This window comes from Ciconia boyciana, chromosome 23 (genome assembly GCF_034638445.1).
Source record: "Ciconia boyciana chromosome 23, ASM3463844v1, whole genome shotgun sequence".
Taxonomy (NCBI): Eukaryota; Metazoa; Chordata; class Aves; order Ciconiiformes; family Ciconiidae; genus Ciconia; species Ciconia boyciana.
The window spans coordinates 5,108,574-5,132,212 of NC_132956.1; the positions used below are offsets into that span (position 1 = coordinate 5,108,574).

The 23,639-nt window shown below is 54.2% G+C and overlaps 1 protein-coding gene across 2 annotated transcripts; it reads left to right on the forward strand.

The window, feature by feature from the left end:
* The first annotated feature begins 1,039 nt into the window (after positions 1 to 1,039).
* On the forward strand, positions 1,040 to 23,293 carry PPARD (peroxisome proliferator activated receptor delta). Of its 2 annotated transcripts, none has more exons than XM_072844675.1 (8): positions 1,040 to 1,096; positions 5,889 to 5,977; positions 16,902 to 17,136; positions 17,867 to 18,018; positions 18,789 to 18,927; positions 19,548 to 19,750; positions 20,061 to 20,511; positions 20,912 to 23,293. In XM_072844675.1, the coding sequence occupies exons 3-8, from the start codon at positions 17,001 to 17,003 to the stop codon at positions 21,157 to 21,159; spliced, it is 1,329 nt and encodes a 442-aa protein (XP_072700776.1). In that variant the 5' UTR covers positions 1,040 to 1,096; positions 5,889 to 5,977; positions 16,902 to 17,000; the 3' UTR covers positions 21,160 to 23,293. The 2 variants fall into 2 exon arrangements, with proteins under 2 accessions (XP_072700776.1, XP_072700777.1); XM_072844676.1 differs by having other exon boundaries at positions 17,016 to 17,136.
* The last annotated feature ends 346 nt before the right edge of the window (positions 23,294 to 23,639 follow it).

Consider the following 23,639-nt stretch of genomic DNA (forward strand, 5'->3'; position numbering starts at 1 on the left):
TCGCGCCTGCAGGCAGGATGCAAGTTCCCCCCAGCCGCGCTGCACGGCCGTGGCCCCCTCTCCCTCCACGGCCGTGGGGCCCGGGGGGAGGCTTGGGCCTAGCGGCGGGTCCCCCTCAGCCGCGGCAGGGCAGCCCGCAGGCGCTGGGACCGGGTGGCCGTGACGCCGAGGTGTCGTCCCCAAAAAATCAGGGTTCTTTTACCCGGTGTGCGAAACACCAATACACACAGCGAGCAGAGGCGCTTTGTTGCATATTTGCGCAGATATGAGTGTCTGTCTCAAGACAGCGCACACAGCTTTCAAATTAAGTTATTTATACACAAAGCATTAACATATTCAACTTCCTAATACATATGCAGTGTTATTCTATTAAATGATTGGTTAAAATCTCTTCACCCGGCATGTAAATTAGTACGCGTGCCTAGTCGTTCTTCTTCAACTTCATCGTCTGAGGTGGTGGTACGACTGGGGTAGGTGGGCGGTGAGCCGGTGGTCACCACCTCCCCCTTCCGGAATTACCTTTCCCCTAGTTTCCTACCTTTTAGCAGTTCTTCATGGTTTACTAACTGGGCTAGTAATACATCAGTTAAACTTCTGCTTTCGCCAGCCACATCCTGCTTATTAGACAAAGGCACATTTTTTAGGTAAGATTAACTTTCTTGTCCAGCAAGGGTAGGGCAGCAGTGTCTCAGGACAACCCAGTTCGGATCACAATTTACAATTATTTGTTGTGACAGAGGGGGAGCAGCGCTGGAGACCCGCTCCTCAGGGACACCGCCGCCATTTTGCGCCTCCACCCCGCGCTCCCTACCCAGCATGCCCCGCGGGCAGCGCCTACATTTCCCATGAGGCCCCGCGCCCGCCTCATGGCGGAGAGTGTGGTCCGCGCCCGCCAGGGGGCGCCGCGCGGCGGGGCGGGGCGGGGCGGGCTTGGGCCGTTGCCGTGGTGATGCGGTAAGGACTTCCCGGCGGCGGCGATTGGCTGAGGGGCGCTGGGTATGCGGTGGCGTCAGGGCGGGCGCAGTGACGTGTGGGTGGGAGCTGGGGCGCCGGCGGCGGGGGGAGCGGCGGGCCGGGAGCGGGGCCGCCGCGGGAGGTGAGCGGGGCCAGGCCTGTGGGGAGGCGGGGGCTCCAGGGGGCGCGGGGCGGGGAGGTGGGGACCCGCGGGGGACAGGGGCACGGCGTGGGGAGGTAGGGGTGTGGGGCAGGGGTCTGTGGGGCAGCGGGGACGGGGGTGTGGGGCAGCGGGGACGGGGTGTGAGGGGACAGGGACATGGGGTGTGGGGGGACAGGGACATGGGGTGTGGGGCAGTGGGGACAAGGTGTGGGGGGATAGGGGCACGGGGTGTGGGGCAGTGGGGATGGGGCGTGTGAGGGACGGGGGTGTGGGGCAGCGGGGATGGGGGTGTGGGGGACACAGGGACATGGGGTGTGGGGGACACAGGGACATGGGGTGTGGGGGAGATAGGGGCACGGGGTGTGGGGCAGCAGGGATGGGGGGTGTGAGGGACGGGTGTGGGGCAGCAGGGATGGGGTGTGGGGGGACAGGGACATGGGGTGTGGGGCATTGCGAACGTGGGGGGATAGAAGGTAGGAGGCAGGGTGTGGGGCGGAGGGGCAGGCAGTGCTGTGGGGAGTAGGGGGCTGATGGGGGCTCTGTGTGGGGCTGGGTTTGAGGAGATGGTGCGTGGGGCTTTCCGAGGGTGTGGGGTGGAAGGGGCAGGGAGCTCTGGTGGGACGGGGCTGAGCGGCCAGGAGGCAGGGAGGGATCTTGGGGGGCAGTGATTTGGAGGGGGCAGGGACACAGGGGTGACTTTAGGGTGCAGGCTCTCGTTCCTGCTTGGGAAATCAGGGACTTGGCCCAGCCGTGGGAGGCTGGGGGGGACAGTCTGCCTTTCTTCTCTGCCGGGGTGGGGTGACAGAGGGGGAATTGGGCTGTGGTTTTAGGGTACCAGTGAGGGGCACTGCTGGGGTCTGGGGCTGGAAGGAGGAGAAGCAAGAGGGTCGGGATGGTCCATCAGGGGTGCATTGAGTGAGGCGTTGCTTGAGAAAGGATCTGAGAGTCCTTTTCTCATCCCTCGTATCTCCACGTTCTGCTCCTGCTTTCCCTGAGATCCCAGATAGAAGATGTTTACTTTTTGTGCCGTGCTTTTTCCACCTATAAAGTAGAGGTCCTGCCGCCTTTATTAAATAGTGGCTCTAAAGCACTTGAAAGTTCTGCACAAGGTTGCTTGTCCCGCGCTGCGAACGCTCGTAGCCGAATGCAGGAAGGTCGTACCTGCGTGCAGGCTAGGTTGAATGTAACTCTTAATTAGCTTTAAAAGCGTTTGTAGAAATCCTAGGTGAAAGGTAAAGGAAAGGAGTGTGCAGAGGTATGTGGTAGGCCCTTGAAGCATGACACCTAATTTTCTTTTACCTCCTGCTTCCCTCCTTTGTTTTGTTCTACCAACCTGTTGCATTTTTTCCTTCCTCGTTGGCTAGCTCCAAGCTCTGTTATTATAACCAACAAGGATCCTGTTGTTACATTGAACTGTTCCTCCACAGATGAGTTTTGACCTCCCCTTTTTTGCGGGGTCAAAAGGCCTCCTGGCCTCGCTATACTTCCAAAAGTTTGTGTGTGCTGACCATCTCAAATGCTGTTTAACAGCCTTATTGGTTTATGGTCAGACAGCCTCCAACCTGTTTACAGAAATCAAGGAATTAAGGCTCAAAACCTGTTTACGAGGTAGGTGTGTTTTAGTGTCCCTGGATGGAAAATCAAGGGACAGGGAGGAAAAGCGGCTGAAGACGCAGCTTGTCGGTAGAGCGGGAGCTAATACGCGCCCTCTGTGACCACCCCATCTATGCTTTTCCCAAAGCATCTGTCTGTCATTGACTGTATTGTATCTGCGTGGCTTCAAAGAGCGTCCTGGTGTAACTTATCTCAGCCTTGGCCACCTTCCCCTTCAACAGCTGTGCTGGGAGGCCTCTTGCACGCGCGGGACGACCGTGCTTGCAGGAAGGAATCGGTCCGTTGAGCCCCCACACGTTGGGAAAGCCCCTGTGAACGGGTCGTGGGTGGGCAGAGGCAAGCAGGCTTTGGACGTGCCGTAGGGTCCCGGCGACGTCCATCATGATGACGCAGAGGGATCCGAGCATGGAAAGAGGATGTTTCTGTGGCTGCCCCATGAATCGGAGTCCCGAGGCCGGTAGCAGCGTTGATCTCTTGAACCGGTGGCCTGCAGGTTGAAGCAGCCCGTGTCCCGTTTCTCGTTTCTGCTCCGCTTGGCCCTCCTCCCGCCATCTCTCTTCATGCAAACTCCCTTGCTGCCTTCAGCAGAGAACCCCTTTCCCCTCCTGGTCCAAACATGCTCCAGGCTGTGCTGAGGTGCGAGCTCTCTCCGTGACTTATCGTGTGTCAGCCAGGGATGCAGGAGGAAGCTCTCAGGAGGGATGTGCCGGCAGGTTCCCTCCATGCCCTGCTGAGCTGGCGCAAGTATTGCCTTGTGTGTGATGGCGGTGGGGCATGCCCTGGCATTTAGCTGTGAGCAGGACGAGGTGAGACAGTAATTTAGTTTTAATTCTCAGATCTCTGGCGGCAGCAGCAGCAAAGTGCTCTGATCTGCGATGGGAGAGTGATTTGTGCGCTCCCCAGCGCGTGATTCACACCCTCGTTGACAGTGTCAACGTTACACTTCATTACTGAATCAGGGATGGGTTTTATTGCTGGTGGAGATGAAGAAAGCCCGCTCCTGATGTGCCGGTGGGGTTGTAATGACTTTATTATTGTTCCTCGTCAGGAAGGTTAAAGAAAAACTTTGGGGTGTTTAGAAAACCTACCTTCTGTTTTGGGAGGGAGGGGATGAGAAACCTGCTGTAGCTTTAACGTCCTGCTGTGAAAGTGAAGTTACTGTGTGCAGTTTTATGGCCCCCACTAAAGCAGAGGGCTGGGCGCTGGATCTGCGCTCCTTCCCTCGCCGGCTAACTTTTGGGCAGGCTTGTCTCAGCCCCTCTGCCTGTAAACCGAGGGCAATCGCCTTCTTCAAGAGGGGCTGGGATTTTTATATCGCTGACCGGAAGAAAGAGCGATCCTGATGCGAACCAGCAGTGTGCCCAGGTGGCCAAGAAGGCCCATGGCATCCTGGCTTGTATCAGCAATAGCGTGGCCAGCAGGACTGGGGCAGTGATCGTCCCCCTGTACTCGGCACTGGTGAGGCCGCACCTCGAATGCTGTGTTCAGTGTTGGGCCCCTCACCACAAGAGAGACATGGAGGGGCTGGAGCGTGTCCAGAGAAGGGCAACGGAGCTGGGGAAGGGTCTGGAGCACAAGGCTGATGGGGAGCGGCTGAGGGACCTGGGGTTGTTCAGCCTGGAGAAAAGGAGGCTGAGGGGAGACCTCCTCGCTCTCTACAACTGCCTGACAGGAGGGTGTAGAGAGGTGGGGTCGGTCTCTTCTCCCAGGTAACAAGTGATAGGACCAGAGGAAATGGCCTCAAGTTGCACCAGGGGAGGTTTAGACTGGATATTAGGAAATTTTACTTCACTGAAAGGGTTATCAAGCACTGGAACAGGCTGCCCAGGGAAGCGGTTGAGTCGCCATCCCTGGAGGTATTTAAAAGCCGTGTGGATGAGGTGCTTAGGGCCATGGTGTAGTGGTGGGCTTGGTAGCGTTAGGTTTACGGTTGGACTCGATGATCTTAAAGGTCTTTTCCAACCTATCCGATTCTGTGATTCTGTGAATGATGCTCCAATGCAAGGGACTGGGGTTATTTTTTTGGATCTCACGCTCATGCCCTCCCCTGGATGTACCTGGGCTGCTCAGCAGCATAGGAAACACCCTTCATGCTCATGCGAGTGCGCCGGCAGCCTCGGCTTTTGGGGCAGGGAATTTGCTTTCTTTTTTCATCCTCTTCTGAGCAGCTGCGGCTCCCGGTGCCATGTCAGACCCAGGAGGTGCAGGAGGGCATGCGGCACGGGGTGGGATTCACTCTCTGCCCTGAACTTGCCGGCTTGCCGGCCGAGCTGCCCTTCTCGGCAGGGGGCTGGCGATGCCGGGTTCGTTGCCGGCGCTCGGCTGCCTTGCAAGTCATCCCGTGTTGGAGGTAGCGATACGAAATGGGGCTTTTCCATTGGGGTAGGAGGAGCAGCTAAACCGGGGTAATATCAGGGAGGGTACTTGGGTTCAAGTAGCATCATGTTCGCAACATCTTTGTTTAATATGTTAGTCCAGTTAGTCTGCATAACTGTGTCTAAAAATAGAACGTGTTTTCTCTAAGTCCTCTAGTTCAAAGCCTCGTAAGCCATTTTTTTCCAGTCTTGGTCTCTTACTGCTCTCCTGAGCCTGAAATTCGTACAAGGCTATTTGCAAAGTTATCAGGAAAACCAAGAAGAGTGAATGAACTCTGTTGAATCCTTGAGTTTCAACCACCCGAGAGGGAAGTTCATTAAAGTTGCAGTAACTTTCTGGCAGCCTCTTAAAGGTGGATTAAGCAAGCTGAGTAAACAAGCCACCTTATGGCCACCATAGACTTTTTTCTACCATCAACTTCATGCATTGTCATAAAAGCTCAGGGTCATCGGCCTCTGGTTGCAGGTGACATAAGGCAAAGGTGACATCTTGATGCTCAAAGCCTGGTGAGGGGTCGGGGCCATCTCTGTTGGGACACCCGGGGGTTTGCTCTACTTCCCGGTTTGCAGAAGCTGCCGGAGGCCGGGGGAGACGGCTGCGATGGCGCGTGGTGGCTGCCTCCCCACGGCGTGAGGGGAGTCACCCCAGCCTATGGTTTCAACGTGCGGTAGAGGTGTGTTTAATTTTCAGAGCTGTCGCTGGATCTGGCACAGTTCTCCCAGCGGCATAAATATCTGGCCTTCAGCACAGCCATGGAAATTCGCGTTATGTTCTCTTGCAGATTACTTCGGTTTTCATCTCTTCGTGCTGACATGGTAACTGAACGGTGGCTTTCAGCGACAGGGAGACGGGGACAGCTGCTCCGGAGAGGTAACCCTTCCCTTTCGCACGCGGGTGATCTACCAAAGCACTTGTCCTACGTATGTTTTTAAAAATTTGGGATAGGGAAGAGCCTAGAAAGTGCAGCTTGCTTTCAGCAAGTTTTGCTTTTGTCCATAAGCTTAAACTTCCTTAAATTTCTTCTTAAATTTCAACTCTATGCCTTGTTTTTGTTCAGTTTCTGAATACGATCTTTATGGATTATGCTTAGGAGTATGCTGTGAGTATCATGGTCTAATCCTGTTCTTCTAAGCTGACTGTTACTGTCAAAGTATAGCAACTTAATATTTGATTATTTCACTGATATTTTACGACTGAAATTGGCTCTTGTAAACTGGGGAGGGCGTATGAGATCAGGGGCCATACTTGGGTAAATAATCACCTAACGATCCGGACACGCGTCCTGGCAGTGGTACCAATACCATCTATCGCTATATAATGCCTCGCTAGGACAAAGCTGAGCAGGTTACAGCCGAGCTGGGACAGGGATTTTGAGGAGGTGGTCAGCACGGGCTGGGGGGACGGCGTCCTCCCTGCAGACCTCTGAAGCAATGCCCAAAAGTTTTCATTGCAGTTGCCCTGCACCCAAATGCTGCGTGTAGCTTCTAACAGCGCTGTGGTTGTGTGCGCATAGGGGGTGGATTTATTTTTGCCGCGACACGTGTCTAAGGTGTTTAGCTGGACAGAGATGTGGTTTTCTGTGTCAAGTTTGTGCAACTGTTGTGCTGTCTCTGGTCTGGCATTCGAGACTTGGGCTTCCAAGGATCTTTGCAGCGTGTGGAGAGGATTTTGTCATGAGCCACATGAGGCTTTGCTGATCAGAAGAGCATTGTTGTACAGAATTGCTTACTGATGTTAATGGTCTCCGTCTCTCTAGCCTGTTGCCTGTTGACAAATATGTATTTTTGTACAGTACATCTTGTTTGCCTTTCGGGGGAATATTTCATCTGTGGCTATTGAATTATGAACTGGAAATCTGCAAATTTTCTTAGAGACTGAGGAATTAGCACAACGAGACTTTTGGGCTCCTTCGTGCAGCGGGACCTGACATGCAAATTATTTTTTAATTGCCTGAGATGATGTTACAGTGCTTATGCCTGAAAGGTTATTTGCTGCCAAAACACAGCCTGGCTTGCCCTGACTATGAAATTTTGGAGATGTTGGTTTATTTTGTGGTTTGTATTGGCTCCCTTGCTTTATAGCAGGATCAGCTGCCCTTGCTGATACCCACAGATCTGTCAGGCTGTGTAGCTGCTTTCTCATCAGGTGCTGCAGAGCAATCTCTGCTTTTCTAGAAGTGTCACTATTCAGATATATACTGCTTCTCACTGCTGCAATAATTCTGGAGACTCTGGGAAGGTCTAGACAAGCGGAAGTGATTTCCATAGTGATTACAAATAAGATTTTTCTGTAGAAGTAAGTTCTTTTTTTTTATTTTATACTCTGAAATGCGCTTGCATTGGCAGAATGCCTAGGAAATGACTTTCCCAAAGCAGGGTTTAGAGTGGAACAACTGATGCCAATATGAAGCTTTTTGGTCAAGGAGATTGTGAAATGCATCTTCCCCAAAATAAATATTTTGGCATGATGTTCACTGGAGCCCTGCTTGATTGCACGAAGGGTTCAGAGCAGAACTGACTCGAGATGTAAATTAGTTTCAGGATGCCTTCTTGAAATGCTGTAATATTCACTGCTATGGTCATAGCATCTGGAAAATGTCTGTGTCCTCCAAGGCTTAGCCAAGAGCTTGTGAACATCTGAGATCATTTGGGTCAGATCTTTGAAACTGGCTTTGTAAAGGGCTCTGACATACGTGTATGTGTGTGTCAGGGTGCTTCCCTCGGGATCCCCGTGGACAGGTTCTGCTCGAAAGTGTGGGGTTTGCAGGGGAATCCTGGCTGGGGAGGAGGTGGCAGGATGAAAGCACAAGCCAGAAACACAAACATTTCTCGTGGTGCTGGGTCAAGCCAGAGCACATCTCTGAGGCTTGTGGATAGCAACAGCCAGGTAATGTCCATGCTAACCAGAATCGTTGCCCTCATGCTGCATTTTCTGGTTTGCCCTGGTCTGGGAACTGGAACTTGAAATACCAAAAACCAGAACATGCATGTTCAATCCCTTAATAGAGATGTGGGATGGAGACAGGGAACAGTTCCGGTGGTTTAAAAGGGCAGATGAGCTTTCCTACATGAGCTGATAGGGAAGCATTTCTTTGATGGTCTGTTAAGACAAAGTTTACTCTGAACCATACTACTGCCTAATGAATGTCTCATTAGGAAAGGCTTTGTCAGGCCAAAGAGAGGACGGGTGAGATGGCTTCAAAATAAGCAGTGTTTTGTGTAGTCACCTTGGTGGTGGGAACCTAAGCTCAAATCCCTATCCTGCCTGACTTTTTACAAACATTTCTTCAATGCAGCTCTTGATTTCATCTTCATGCAAATCTGGAATATTTCTGAATATGCCTAAATCTGCTTTTCACCTTTAAGTTGATTATATGGATTCTGCTAGAGCTGTTGGACCTTGAAAGCTGTTAACCCCATGAGGGCTGATGGTCAGAGACCCACATCTCTGAAAAAAATCCGTGGGCTCTCATGTCCATGGGACAGGTGTTATGTTGTGGGACTTAGGGACACAGGGATCTCTGGAAAAGGGTTGTTGGTGAGCGTGAGCTTGGGGCTGGAGCTGGTGGAGCCCGCTGAGCTCCCAGCAGCTGGCTGTGTCGGGAAGTGGTAGTCGTTGGCTCGCTGTGTACCTCTGCTCCTCTCTCCGTACCCCCAAGACGGTGCCAAAGGCGTGAGGATGTTATGAAAGGTGCTAATGCTTTGCTCAAGCGTTTTGTTTTCTAGGGGCTGAGGCAGAAATCCAAATGGTCAGAGCACAGTGCGATCCTCGAATTGGCAGAGGAGTCTTGGCAGGATCACGCTGACATGATCACTGCTCGTAGTATCGCTGCTGAAAATGCAGGGAAACCTCTGTTCCTCCAGTCGGCTCTTGCTGTGTGAATGTGGCCAAAAATAGTAAGGAAACATCATTCCTCTCCAGTTCCCTAAGAGGGTGTTGAACTAGTTTGTGTTATAACAAAGGTATTCTAATGTTCTGTGGAGTTTTCCGTACGGAGATGGATGCAGTCATACTCAGACTCCCTCACTTTTCCTGCTCTGTGGTTGAAATGGAGATGCAGCGAACATGGTGATTTGTTCTAACCGTTTCAGTGCGTACGTTCCCAGGCCCTGCTGAATCATCTGAACTTGTGCCTGGGCATAATCGCTCACTGTCAGCTGCGCCCTGGGATCAGAGCAGCATGGCTGGTGCCCAGGATATTTTGCTAAGGTCTAGAAAACCAGTAGCACTTTTCTGGGAGTCCAAGTGTAAGCATAACAAAACTTACAGGCTGGTGGATTTTTTTTTTTTTTTTTTTTTCCTGGTTAGCCCGTGGGATCTAAAATCTCAATTGCTGCAAAAAGGAGAAGGCTTTCTACTGTTTTTGTGGGTATTTTCCTGGATCTGGGAGCACTGGCAGCCTAGGAGTAAAGCTTACGGCCGGCTGCACACACGTGTGTATGATCCAGAGCGATGCATTGGCCTGCTGCTAATTTTCTACCCTCATTGCTTTTCTGGGGAGCTGATTGCCCCGTCCAAAGCAGGGGTGACGCTTGCTGGTGTCCCAGTGACATTGAGGCTTTCAGGAAAACTAAGATGTGTCCCGGTGTGCGCAGCACTGCCAAATGATGGCCTTACTCACTGCCACCGGTGCTCCCGTTGCAGTGACAGTTTGTTCCGCTTGCCGCTTTCCTGATTTTCCATTCAAATGCCGCTCTGAGCCTGTAACACCCTGTGCCCACCGTTTGCCTTGGGAAGTGTTGTTGCTGTTCCCGTGTTGCTCCTCCCTCGTCAGCCCTGTTCTATAATTACTGATGTTCCTGAAACCAGATCCTTCCACATGTCCTGCTCAGGTTCGGGAGGACAAGGGGTCCGTAAGCAAACCGAGTGCCCTGGAGTAACATGCGAGAGGACTTCAGGAGTTTCAGAAAGCATCGGCTTACAGCGGTTCAGTGGGTTCTCTGAGCTGCCAACCTCCTCACCTTCGGGATGGTAAAAGAAAGGGGAATATATCCCAGACGGCTTCTCTGGCACTTGCAGAGAAGAAGCAGGGATGGGAAAGCTGGCACTTGTGGAGCAGCAGTGGAGGCTGCTGGAGGACGATAAACAGGAGATGCCAGGCTGGCGGCGGGTGCCTACTGTGGGTTCAGAGTCCCCTGCGGACACTTAACCATCTCCGCAGCCTTGTGCAAGCTGTTCTGCGCCTCTCTCCCGGCAGCATGTATGCTAGGTTTGCAGCCGTGTTCCCAAAGCATTGCCACGGCTTCGCAGCCACCTCTGCTGTGCCCTGGGGTGCGGTGGGGATGATCCTCTCTCCTTACCAGACTTAATGATCTTCTCAAATGCTGTTTCCAGCTCTGAGAAGCCCCGGTGATGACACCTTTCTGGTACCTGCTTGTTTCCTGGCTGTGGTCCTCGTTCCAGGGGGTCAGACCCACGTACCCCTCCTGCCCCTGGGCGCTCTGGGCTGTCCCAAGTCGACAGCAAAACACAAATATCGGTCAGCAATTGCCAGGATGAGATGTGCCAGTTTATTTGCTGAAAGTAATCTTGGAAATGCTTTGTACAGGAATGTACAACAGGAGAAGATGGTCACAAGCGGCATGGTGTGCTGACTTGGAGCCGGGGAGGCCAGACTTGCGAGCGTGACTGCAAACAGGTGTCAAAATCCATAATACGGGAATAAACAATGACACTTGGCACCGATGTATTCCTCTGTGCTTCCAAAACATGCCGTCTCTGTGAGCTAATGCAGCAAGGAAAGGATCAGGAAGGAAGCACTGTGGAAATCCTGGGTTTGGGTTTTTTTTGTTTGGTGGGGTTTTGGTGTTTTGTTTTTTTTTTGATGATGGAGGAAATGGAGGTATGGGGGTTCACAGAATTTGCTGAACGTCATGAAGCAGGATTTTGGGTAAGAGCTAACTGCTGCTCAGCCCTTCACTGCCTGCCCTGCTGTTACCCCTTCTGCAAAAGGTAGCTGCCTTTTGCAGAAAAAAAGGAGCCCGGCTCATCAGAGGCTGAAGGGGGCAGGGAGTCCCTCCGCTGGAAAGGTGTGTAGGGATGATTCCGGTAGAAGCATTAACCCTCTCCCAGTATCTGCCATCTCAAGATTTTGGAGCACATCTGATGCATGTGTGGAGCTGCTGAAGCCAGCAATGTCTGCAGCTCCTGGAGGATGAATTGAAAGAGAAGAGCAGCCTGGCAGACCCCCCTTTCGCACCTGGTTGTGAGTTGATTGCCCAAAGTCTGATTTGCTTCTGTTTCTGCGATACCTCTTGCTCTCTGAAGAAACCCAGCACAGGTGAAAAAGCAGGAAGTTCCTTTGGGAGCAAAATACCGTGACCTGGTTTTGGGGACAGCATCAATCGTGGTACAAAAAGAGAAGAATCCAGCGCGTTTTGTAACCTTTTTAACTTCCCCCCCCCCCCAGCGTCCAGGAAGTGTGTGAGTTAAAACATGCGGTAGATGTGTGATTCATTTTGGCAAGCCTGGCTGTTCAAGGCAAGCGAGGGAATCTCCTGCACCCTCTGTCACATGTTCCTGAGTAATTAGCAGCAACACGGTAATAGCAGCTCTGGCAGCACCCTGCTGCTTTGTTGGCTGGGCTCCTACTTGGTGAAACGCAGATCGCCTGCACAGAGCAGCGTTGGAGAGAAGATCATGGGACTGGACTGGGGCACGGTGCAATGTCTGAGCAGGTGCTTCAAGGGGAAAATCTGGCCCTGAGTGTCAGCGCTGGCCAGGGCTGTGTGGAAGGGCTCTTCCTTGCTAGCTCTAGGAGTTTATTTCTGTGTGTAGCCTGCCTTGCGGCCAAGACTTTGAGTAAGGGAGGAAGCACTTGGGTAGTCAGTGCTGTTGAGATCTCATTAGCTAATGAGGGGGTGTGTTGATCTTTCAGGAACAAAAACAAACATGTTTTCAATGTTTGTCTCTCCTGTTTTGTGCACTTAGTTACCTTTCCTGTATTGCAGCATCTACTTAGCTCTTATTCAGCTTTTATTAGTAGTAGCTGATGTGTAGGAGGAGGAACAGAAACTGGTACTTCATCAGCAGATATCGGAAGCAGTGACACAACCCAAGGGACATCTGCAAATGATGGCCAACAAGCTGCAATCTTTTTTTTTTTATGGATTCAGTTCAGTTTTTGTTTGTGGATTCAATATGTGCTGCATGTCACAGAAAGCGCTGCCATACAGAGGGCTGAGTTCTCATCTCACCCCTTCCAAAAGGATTCACTTCTGTTGACTGTGAATTTGGCTAATATTTTTGTCCAGAGGAATAGAAATGCAAGCCAGAAGTGCTCCCATGGTAAATTGGTTTCCTTTCGCAGTTCCTGGTGACCTCTTTTACAGTAACTTGAACAACTCCTTTGAGCGGATCAGCTCTGTGATTTGGCCCTTAGGTTTGGACCTTTTTTTGGCACTTTGCCTTGCCTAGAAACTCCCGTCTTCCAGGGAGGGGTCCTGTGTGGTGACACTCCAGACTGCAATGGGGACTTGGTCAATCCCATCTGTATAAATATATTAGAAACAAATGTATGTTCTTCTGGAGGGAAATGGGGGCGGGCGTCCTCTCTCCACCCCCGTGAGCATGCCAAAATTACCTCTTGTTTGAGCTCACCACCAGCAAAACTACACCTGGTTTAAAGATGAGGTCCTTCTAATTACCAGCACTTCCTTGCTCTTATTTTGTGGCTGTCTGGCTGCCAGCACCCGGGTGTCTGTGTTGAAACGCACGTCCCCTTCCTGTGACACTTCACTCTGTGTGTGGGACTCGAACACTGGTGAGAAACTGGGCTTCTCCATCACATCGCCTCACCACCCCTCCTGCGCACAGACCATGGGGAAACGGGCACTTCCTTGCTGGCTTGTCAGCTTCTGCTTATCTGAACTTGGCTCCAGGGTTTACATGCTAATCAGCGGCAAGGAGCTCTCGGGCCAAAAGAGTACAAGCTGCAGGTTGATGAACTGGAGGCTGGGATCTTGGTCAGCTTCAGAGAAGTACTGCCTTCTTGCAGGGGGTCCACGCTGAAGATTTGTCTCCTGTTAACTTTTGTTCTTGGTTTTTTCTTCCTCTCATTGTGCCATGTGTCTTCCCCCCCATTCCTGCCGTATGGTTTAGCTTGGCATAGATGCCAGCTCCTGCTCCTGGTAAAGATAAACCTGTTGCCCACGCTGTTTGCAGCGTGGGAGCGGGGCAGCCAGCAGGCATCTGCCCGAGCCCGGAGCCAGCAAACAAACCCACCCTCTGCTGGCTGCAGGCTCCCGGGAGGGAGGCTGCTGTCTCAGCCAGGGTTACCGAAGCTGCTTGGAACGGGGATTGAGGCAAGGGCAGAGCAAGTCATGAGATGCTTGCCCTCTTGCTCCTTCCCATCCTGTGGGAAGAGGAAGGGAAGCAGCTTTGCCGGATTCTCCGGAGAAGCTTAGGAAGGAATTCATGGTCCCCGTCCTCGTTTCCATCCTCTCTTTCCATCGCTGCCCTGTGACAGCTGCCGAATGGAAAAAGGGGGTGGCTATGCCGGGCAGGAATCTCTGCCCTTCTCCCTGCAGCTCGAAGCTTGTGTGCTGTGCTCTAGTGGGGGGCTTTTTAGCCAAGGACAGGAGACCAAGTTATCCCTCCTCTGGCTCTGCCTGCTTGGCAGCTGGATGTGGAGGCACCAAAAGGATGGAGAGATCCTGGGGTTGAGATGGGGCCTTTGGCCATCCTCTGCCATCCACGCAGCCATCCCTGGTGCCATCCTGCAAAGGTGCGGGGCTGCAACAGCCCTGCCCGTGGCCGTGCTGGCAGGGCAGGTCCCTCCTCGCGCTCAGGGGGACAGAGTTTGGACAAACCTCTGGGGAGCCCCAGCTGCCCAGGATACCCCACTCTGAACCGTGGGGCTTGCAGGGGAATGGAGGAGCGTGTGTGAAACCTCGGCAAATCTCCGCAGTCTCTGCATGCTGCCACGCCGCTGCCCCTGGCCCAGAGGAGAGGGCCGGGGGTCCACATCTCTCCGGGGACCCTGCCAAGCCGGCTCGCTCCACGCCGGGGTGCGCAGGCACGGCCCCTGCCCTGCCTTTCATCCAGGCGGCGGCTGCCTTGGCCTTTCATGTGCCGAAGGCAGGGGGTGCAGCCTCCCGTGTGAAATCAATCCCTTTTCCCCCTCCTCTCCCTCTATCTCTGTTGTTTAAAAAACAGGGGAAGGGCTAAGGGAAAGGCAGGTGTGCAAACAGCTCTCGCAGCTTCCCTCTGCCCAGGCCCCTGTGCTCTTGGCCTGCAAGGAGGTATTAAAACAATACATTCAGAGCCTTCTGGTAAAAGCTTTTCTCTCTTTGGCTCTCCAGCCACTCTCAAAGGGTGGGATCTGAATCTTTATCCTTCCCATAATGCCTGTGTGCTCATGGGGAGCCTTAGCTGGAGCCCAGCGTCGCTGTCTGTGTGCATCGTGCCCTCTGCTTTCCCCCTTCTCAGGGCTGCACACCTGTCTCTAGGCAGACCGACTCCAAGCACAGTTTTGGGGTTGCTTTGGTGGGATCTGGGGAGCAAGCCGCATGTCACAAACTCACTGCCACCCCAGGAGTACATGGCCCTGAGACGACCCGGCAGATGGAGGACAGCATGCCAGGGATGCAGCTGAAGGAATCTGCCCGCGTTATTCCAACAGCAATGTGCCATGAGGCATCTATGCAAAGCAGAGGGCTCCATCCGCACTGAGTTTAAAGCAAGTGGCCTGTGCTGGATGCCAGAGACAAAGGAGAGCTACTAAGAAGCTCATTAAGCTGCTGCTGAATGTATTTTTCACTGTAGACTAATTTCTCCTGCCAGAAGCTTCCCCCATTAACTGCTCTTCCAGGCAAAAGCATTTTCCTGATGTTTGTACATTCATTTATATATAGCCTTCAAAACGATCAAGCTCGTTACCCTCCATCTCCGATGAATAGGTTTTCCTGCCTGTGTGCCATGTCCCACCGCGTGGGATGTGTGAGAGGAGGCCAAGGATAACACAGCCCTTCAATGGTCCCTTAGTGCTCTTGCGGAGGCACGGGAAGGGAGCGCTCTGCCCTTGTCTAAGCCCCCCTCTGCCTGCTCCAGCTGTAAAGGAGAGCAGGGCAGTCGTGCTTGCTAGTTGCCTCTAACGTACCTCTCCTTGAAACAAAGCCATCTGTCCTGCAGTCTGAATTCCCAGCATGGAGGGGAAAAGCAAACCCTCGCCCGTGGGAGAGCCGGGGTCCGGTGCAGCGCCGGCTCCGGGGGGTGACTTGTGTCCTGGCTTTGCGACGTGTTTGTGTTCAACCTCCTGCTTGCAGGTTTTGTCCTCTCAGCTGCTTGCTTGATCTCGCAGGGAGCTCTGACCTCGCTCGGCGCTGACGGCTTTCCAGTGAATCCAAGGAGCCGGCTGCGGCTCAAGTTCAAAGTGCTGGGCATGAGGGTCTGCTGCGAGAGGGAAAATGAGCAGTGACCCAGGACTCCCTCCCCCAGACACTGCTGCCCTCCCCCAGCAAGCCCTGTGCTGTGGCACGGGCTTGGGCATGGGTCGCAGGCTGTCCTGTTGCTCGGGGGTTGCCCTTGTACGAGTCCCTTGCAAGTAGCTTGCTCACTGCACTCTAATGAGGGCTTGAAGATGCTGCGTCAGATTAACTTGTGCCTGCAAATTGAGGCTTTCCTGGTGGAAGCTGGATTTCAGTGGCTTTTCTGATGGACATTTCTCCACTTAAAAATAGCTCCTTTAAGGAAGTGGATGTGACTCTACATAGACTGGGCTTGAGATATTAATTACTGACAAGAGTCAGTTTAGGAATCAAGATCTGGAGGTAAACGAGCGCCGGGACGTTGCGGTGTGAGCTGGACACTTGGGTGAGATCCAGCATGGTTAGGAGGGAGGTGGGAATGGCTCTGCGACGGTCACAGTACCGACGATGCATCGCTTGCATGGCTTGAGTTTTTTGTGGGCTATTTGGGATGGACTAAGGCAAACAAGGAGCGGAAGCACACAGCGGGGAGGATGGGGCCGTTCCTCCCACAGGAAACCCAGGATTAAGACACTAGCTGGATTGTGCGGCCATCGCGATCATGCTGCTGGACCCCGTGGCTGAGCACGGCCCGGCAGCTGCGCGGAGCAACAGCAACACGTTCAACACTGCGGCTCTTGGCAGAGGAGCTGGAGCCAGTTACAACACGACGAGTGAAAATAAACACTAATGCTGTAACTGGCAGCACTGTAACGGGAAGGAGCGTGAGTGTGGGGGATGGCAGGAAGCCATCAGTCTTGCAGACGGCTCGCACAGGCCGGGGGCTTTCGGCCACTGCCTGCTGCCGTGCCGAGCCCTGCTCCCCCAGCATCTCCCATCCACGGGCATGGAGCCTGATGAGCCGCTGCCCTCGATCCGAGCTCTGCCTTGGCTGGGTGGGGATGGAGGGTGAAGCCAGCCCTACCTTAATCTTTCTGGTGGTGTTGGCTCTGTCAAACCCCGGCCTTGGGTACCACCGTGACGTCCCAGGGCGCTAGCGGCTCTGGGGGACATTGTCTGAGGCAGTGTTTCTGCTATGGACTTGCAAGCTGGGGAGCCCAGGTCCCTGGGTGGCATCTGGGCTGGTTTGTGGTCTGGGCTTTGTCTGCTGGGCTTTAAATACGATTCCAGTGAGATTTTGCTTCCTTGAGTCCTACAGAGTGTTTATACCAGAGTTGCAAAGTGACCTTTAAAAGGCCCCAGTTTCTGCTTGTCTCCCTGGATAAGGAGAGAAAGCAGAGCAGGACGAGCGTGGTTACACACCACCCTGCTGCTGAGACGCTCTGCGTGCAGAGCTGACACCGTGCGTTTCTCCCTCTGTCCCACAGGCTAGCAGGAACAGCCTGGTAGGGTCCATCTCGGATAGACGCGGATGATGCCAGAGCTATGACAGGGATTGCAGTCTTGGCACTGAGGGGTGATCAATTATGGAACAACTACAGGAGGAAGTACCTGAGGTCAGGGAAGAGGAGGAGGAAGAGGAAAAGGCAGTGATGGTGGCAAGCAGACCCTCAGACCCAAGTGGAGGACCAGACAGCTCGCTGCCTTCGAGCAGCTACACAGGTGAGTAGAGCTGCGGGAGTTCGTCTGTCCCTGGAGCATCCAGGCATCCGTGTCCTCCAGGCAGCGTGCTCAGCTGCAAAGGGCAGATGACCTGCCTGTGAATGGAGTTTGGCTTGTTTTAATCTCTTCCCTTTGTGAAATAACACATCGAGAGCCAAGCTATGGTGGAGAGGCTTATTTCTTCCTCTGCGGTCATTGCACAGCCGTTGGCAGCGGGTTGGGAGATGGAAATTAAAAGGACAGGCAGGTAATGTTGTGCCCCACATGGGGAGGACTCTCAGGGGGCCTGAGAACACTTCTCTGGATGCTTCTTGAAGTCGTCAGTGCAAACTGATTGTAGGAGCTGGAGGAGAAGGTTTGTTGCTGCTGAAGAGGCTCCTCCAGAGCCCCGGCCGTTCCAGCCGGGCAGCCCTGTGCCAGCCGCCTGCCAACTGGGGATTATAAAATTTGCTGGTTGGGTTTCATTGCCTAGACACGAATGCCAGAGGGAAGAAATCGGCATTGATGTGGAGTCTGAGCTGCTGGGCACACTGGGGCACTCTTGGCTCCGCGCATGGCATCTGCCTGCAGCCAGTGCCTGATCTCAGAGGTTCACTGCCCAGATGCAATGCCAGTGGCAGGCTGGGACAGTGCTGGAAATCTCTCGTCAGCCCCATGGCTGGAGGAGTTAGACGCAACACTGGGCTTGTGGCTGCTACACGAGAGGACGTATTCCTTTGTGTGTTTGCAGACCTTTCGCAGAGCTCCTCTCCTTCCCTGTCGGACCAACTGCAGATGGGCTGCGAGGAGGCGGCCTTGGGAGCGCTGAACGTGGAGTGCAGGGTCTGCGGAGACAAAGCCTCGGGCTTTCATTACGGCGTGCACGCCTGCGAGGGCTGCAAGGTATGTACGCCCTGGGGAGGGCTGGGTTCAGCAATGCCAAGCAGAGATAAGACCCCAGGGAGCATGCCATCTCTTCAAACAAGCAGGTTTGCATTAAAGCAGGGATGCGGGATTGAGTGATTATAAAAAAAATAATTTGCAACCTGTCCAGAGAGTGTGGAGTGTAGAGGCAGGCACACAAATACTGTCCTGGGGGAGGCACCTGAGATGCGTATGGCCCAAATCTTGCCCCATCATGCTTTGTTTTGTAAGGCAAATCCGTCTGTCCCCACGGGGACTCTGGCTTTGCTTTTAAAGATGCTTTCTGTACTGCAGATCAGCAGTGAGCTGTGTGTTTATCCCCCTGGGATCACTGGCCGCAGCTTGGATGTGCCTCTGAAATTCTTTCCCCCACAGCAGATGCCAGCGGGGCTGCGTTAGCGGCCCAGGTCCTGCCAGACATTCCTGCAGGCTGGGGCCGGCCCGCAGCTTGTTCCTCCATCCCTCCCTGCTGGCTGCCTGCAGTATCACACACGCGGTATCCGGCACCGGGCCGTGGGCTGCCCTCCACGGTTCCTCCTCTGCAGCCCCCTTCTCCCACCGCACGACCTCTCCTTGAGCTAGACACTCTGCTTGTGTCAAAGAGACCCCGGGCTCCTCCTCCCCGCCCGGCTGAACCTCCATGAGACTCCTGGGGATAATAAACCAGCCCGGTCCAAAACCACAGGTGCTAACACTGCTGTTCCCTTGTCCCCCTGCTCCGTGTCCCCCTCTGTGCCACCCGCCTGCAGGGTTTCTTCCGCCGGACGATCCGCATGAAGCTGGAGTACGAGAAGTGCGAGCGGAGCTGCAAGATTCAGAAGAAGAACCGGAACAAGTGCCAGTACTGCCGCTTCCAGAAATGCCTCTCGCTGGGCATGTCGCACAATGGTGAGTGTCACCGCTGTCCCACAGGCCTGGCCAGCTGGGTGCCACAGGGCCATCTGCCCTTCTGCGAAGGGTTTGCACGGGGAGGCTGTATGTAGCTTGCTTTATCCCATGGCTCTCTTCTTGCTAAGAGATCATCTTTCAAACCCAATGCTTTGAGCCTTTAACTCTTCATCCCCTTCTTCTCTACAAGAAGGGGCTGTTCATTCCCACCATGCAGGCTGGCTGTTGGCACGTGGCTGTCCCTTACAGGTTGACCCAGAGGGAACTGGACACACAGATTGCTCTTCTGCACTGGGATTTTTAAACTTCAGGTGTAACCATCTTGTTCCTGGCCAAGCAAAGGTGTTTCTGTGGGAAGCGGGGTTTGTGCGAGAGCCCAGAGGAGCAGGGATGGGAGCTTAGCGTGAGGTTGTGTTGGCAAGGGCAGCAGTAATGGCTGGTTCACGAAGGTGTTGATGCCAGAGGAGCTGCAGCCCTGGAGGACCATCGTGTTGGCGTAGCTGCAGGTGTTCACCGGCAGACGTCTGTCTGCGGTGGCAGAGCAGGCTGCTGCCTCCCTGGACGCATCTCCTGGGGTCATCCCCAGGGTCCTGACCCATCGGTTTTGCCCCCCCCGACAGCAATCCGTTTTGGCCGCATGCCGGAGGCAGAGAAGAGGAAGCTGGTGGCAGGACTGACGGCGAGTGAGATCAGCTGCCAGAACCCGCAGGTGGCCGACCTGAAAGCTTTCTCCAAGCACATCTACAACGCCTACCTGAAAAACTTCAACATGACCAAAAAGAAGGCGAGAGGTATCTTGACCGGGAAGGCCAGCAGCACCCCAGTAAGTTTCCTCCCCAGGGCAGGTGGGGTTGGCCATGAAACGACACGGGAGGCTGTTCTCTGGGAGGTGCTGCACATCTCCCTCCTGCTGTAGCTGTTCCACATGCAGCGGTTCCTAGCTGTGGCCAGGTGGGCTCTACACGTCCTGCCCCTCGCTGGGAAAATTCCCAGTGCTCTGCAGACTTGTGCTGTTGTGGGCGGATGCGGATTGCTCGGGCACTGACAGGCAGACAAATGTGAGTGTCCTTGGCAGAGCTGGTATCTCGAGTCCCCGCGGCAGGTTCCTAACTGCTTGCTTCTTTTTCAAACAGCCTTTTGTGATCCATGACATGGACACCTTGTGGCAGGCAGAAAAGGGGCTAGTCTGGAAACAGCTAGTGAACGGAATTCCCCCCTACAAGGAGATCGGGGTGCACGTCTTCTACCGCTGCCAGTGCACCACGGTGGAGACCGTGCGGGAGCTCACGGAGTTCGCCAAGAGCATCCCCAGCTTCTTAGGCCTCTACTTGAACGACCAAGTGACTCTGCTGAAGTACGGGGTGCACGAGGCCATCTTTGCCATGCTGGCCTCTATCATGAACAAGGATGGGCTGTTGGTGGCCAATGGGAACGGCTTTGTGACTCGTGAGTTCCTGCGTAGCCTGCGCAAGCCCTTCAACGAGATCATGGAGCCCAAATTCGAGTTTGCTGTAAAATTCAACGCGCTGGAGCTGGATGACAGTGACCTGTCTCTGTTTGTGGCTGCCATTATCCTGTGCGGAGGTGAGCAAGCGCTCTTGGCCGTGCGAGTCTCCGGAAGAGTCCTCCTGTACTTTAGAGGTGGTTGGGGCTGGGCTGGGGGAGCTGAGCTGCAGCTGGCTCTGAGATCAGCCAGGGGTGTCTTAGGGGGATGAGAGAAGAACTGAACAGTTCCAAAACCAAAGCTTCTCCGTGGCGGTGACACCTAGCAAGCTTGGACCAAGAACAAGGAGCGCAGAAGTGGCATCTCCTCATATGCTGCTGTGGGATATGTTGTCCAAGGGCACATTTCTCCCCTTGTGTAGTTGACGAGGTTGGAGTCACGGTGGGTGGGTTACAGTCCCCATCTCCCTTTCCCCAGCAGGAGCATGTGCTTTGGAGGGCTACACCGTAACACTACAGCTACCATGCTTCCTCTCCACAGACCGTCCTGGCCTGATGAACGTGAAGCAGGTGGAGAAGATCCAAGACAACATCCTGCGAGCGCTGGAGTTTCACCTGCAGTCTAACCACCCGGATGCCCAGTACCTCTTCCCCAAGCTGCTGCAGAAGATGGCCGACCTGCGGCAGCTGGTGACGGAGCACGCCCAGCTGGTGCAGAAGATCAAGAAGACGGAGACGGAGACATCTCTGCACCCGCTTCTACAGGAGATCTACAAGGACATGTACTAAGGACCTGTTATTTATGAGAATGAAGCCATGGATTCCCATCAAGACTCTTTGTACAGAAACAAAGAAAACCTTTCCCCATGTCTTCCATTTCTTCTACTGGAAACTTTTCTACGTGACCCACATACGGTACATAGGGCAAGATGCTGTAAGATTTTGCAGCCACCACCTGCTAGGCCAGGGCTTCCATTAACACACACTAACAAATTTACAAAGGCAAATCATAAGCTACTGTTTCCGTTACTACGGGCCAGCTCTTCAGCTGCTCCCCGGGGCCTCTGGAGCGGCCGGCCGGTTTACATGGCCCTGACGATGGGGTTCCTGCGGCAGCTTGGGATCGGTGGGGGATGCTCTGGTCATTAGGAGACCTGAGCGTGGTGCGGGTATCCGGCGGGGCCAGCAACAGCACTTACAGTGTGTCTTTATTTTCTTTTTTATATTGCACTCTGAAGGCGTAGTCCTGAGCCGTGAAGTCTAGGACAGTGTAATGAAAGGATGTTTCTCTCTTTCCCAAAGAAAAGCCAGAGTATTTGAAGACGGGTAGGGCTGTCCTAGCAGAGACCCTCAGCTGCGGCCCCCCCTCGCTGCGCGGCCTATTCCTGTCTCCCAGAGGGACTGTGCGATCTCTGCCTTCCCCCGAGTGCCCTGTGGGAGCCCTTGCTCCCGGTAGCCCCGTTTCAGAGGGAGCCTGCCCCTCGGCACGCCAGTATGAGAGAGGGAGGGATGGGGAGGGGGGAGGAAAAGGGTTTGACTCATAAAAATTTACCTTCAGAGCAGAGGCCAGAGCCTCTTTGCTTCCCCAGGCTTTTCTGCGCAGACAGGAGTTACCAAAAAGGGCCGGGGGCAGGCCTGGGACTGGTCGGCGTTTAGGTGGCAGGGCTCGCAGCTTCTCCTGCAGCTCCCTGGCCAAAGCCCGGGGGGCTCTGGGGGTTTTGCAGGGCAGTGCGGGCAGCAGAGGCTCCCCGGCAGCACGGCTCCTGCGAGCACCCGAGTGAGCAAAGCCTTCGGCAACACGAGCGAGGGGAAGGCAAAGCCACGGCCGGCCCACAGTGCTCATGATGCTGAAAGGGCACTGACCTGTCTGTTAACTGCCCTGCCTCAGTTTCCCCTCTGTGAAGGGGAGCTGGGTTGTCACCTGCTCTCTGCTTGGAGGGGGAGCACAGGGATGAATTAGTGCATTGGTTGCAAAGAGCTGTGCAGCTGTAAAACCCAGTGTAAATGCCAAGTATTTCTAGAAGGGGAGGGAGAGGGTGGGATGCTCACAATGAGCAGGAGCTTCCTGGCGAGCGTGGCCGGGTCGGGGAAGCTGCCCTGCCTTCTGCTGCCATCCCGAGTGCGGGGACAGCTCCAGGCTTCGGGGTCTGCCTAAACCCAGAGCCGTTCTGGGACTTTACCTCGTAACTTCTCGCAGCTGTAGTGAAACGCCACGGTGCTGCCAGCGCCCAGGACGGGACCCCTGCGTGGGGGGCTGCATCACCCGGGCTCTGGGAGAGGACGGACCCAGGAAGGGCTCGGTCCGCTCTCCGGATGATGGTGTCTGACCTAAGAAGCAGCACATACCCGTCTGCAGCTCGTGGTCCCGTGTGTCCCAAGCAGCCTTATTAAAATACTGATATTCCCAAGGAGGGGTTGTGGGAGCAAATTAGTTGGTTTTATTTTGTTTTCCTCCTCTTCAGGGTAGCAGATTTCCCTGGTGCAATAATTCCTTTAAAACCCGAAGGGGAAGAGCGCGGGGCTTCCCCTCCATGTCACAGGGCTGGCCGATCCCAAACCTGCCCCTCCTGCTGCCCTCCAGCTCCTTGCCGTGCCTCAGTTTCCCTGCTCTCTGCCCGCCCAGCCCCTTCCCCTCCCTACCTCGCAGGGGTGTTAGGAATTGCCGTTTCTAAAGCACTTTGAAGCCCTCTCGGGGAAGGCACCGGAGACGTGCGTGAGCTGGACGGAGCCCGGGGGATTTGTCCTTCCCGGGACTCGCGTGCTCATCACCTGAGGAACTTTTTGCTCTTCCCTCCTCGACAGTATAACAACCCTCAAACTGAAATGTATATTTTTGCTAGAACTACAAACCTCCAAGTGTTTTTAATAATATAAATAGTGTCCACAAACTGACTTGACTTTAAATAAATCTGAACTAAATATTTAAGAACCTTTTAGCGCCCAGCCTTTCTTTGTGGGATTTCTCTTGGCCCCTGAGGGGCTGCCCTTGGGAGGGTTTCCAGCAGAGGCGATGGGATTTGCGGGATTTGCTGTGATTTCCAGGGATTTGCCGTGATTCCCAGGTCTCGCAGCTGCTGGGGTTTGATGGGGGTTTCCCCATTAAACCTAAAAGCAGTGAGAGCCGGTCGTGAGCGGGGTCCCAGCCTCAAAGCCAAGCGCTCCCTGCCCCAAATCTTTGCCGTGGCCCTTGCTGCGGGGTGAAGGTGGGCAATGAGCCGAGCCTGGCCGTAGCCACCCCAAGCTGGGCGAGGATGGGCTGCGGGACAGCC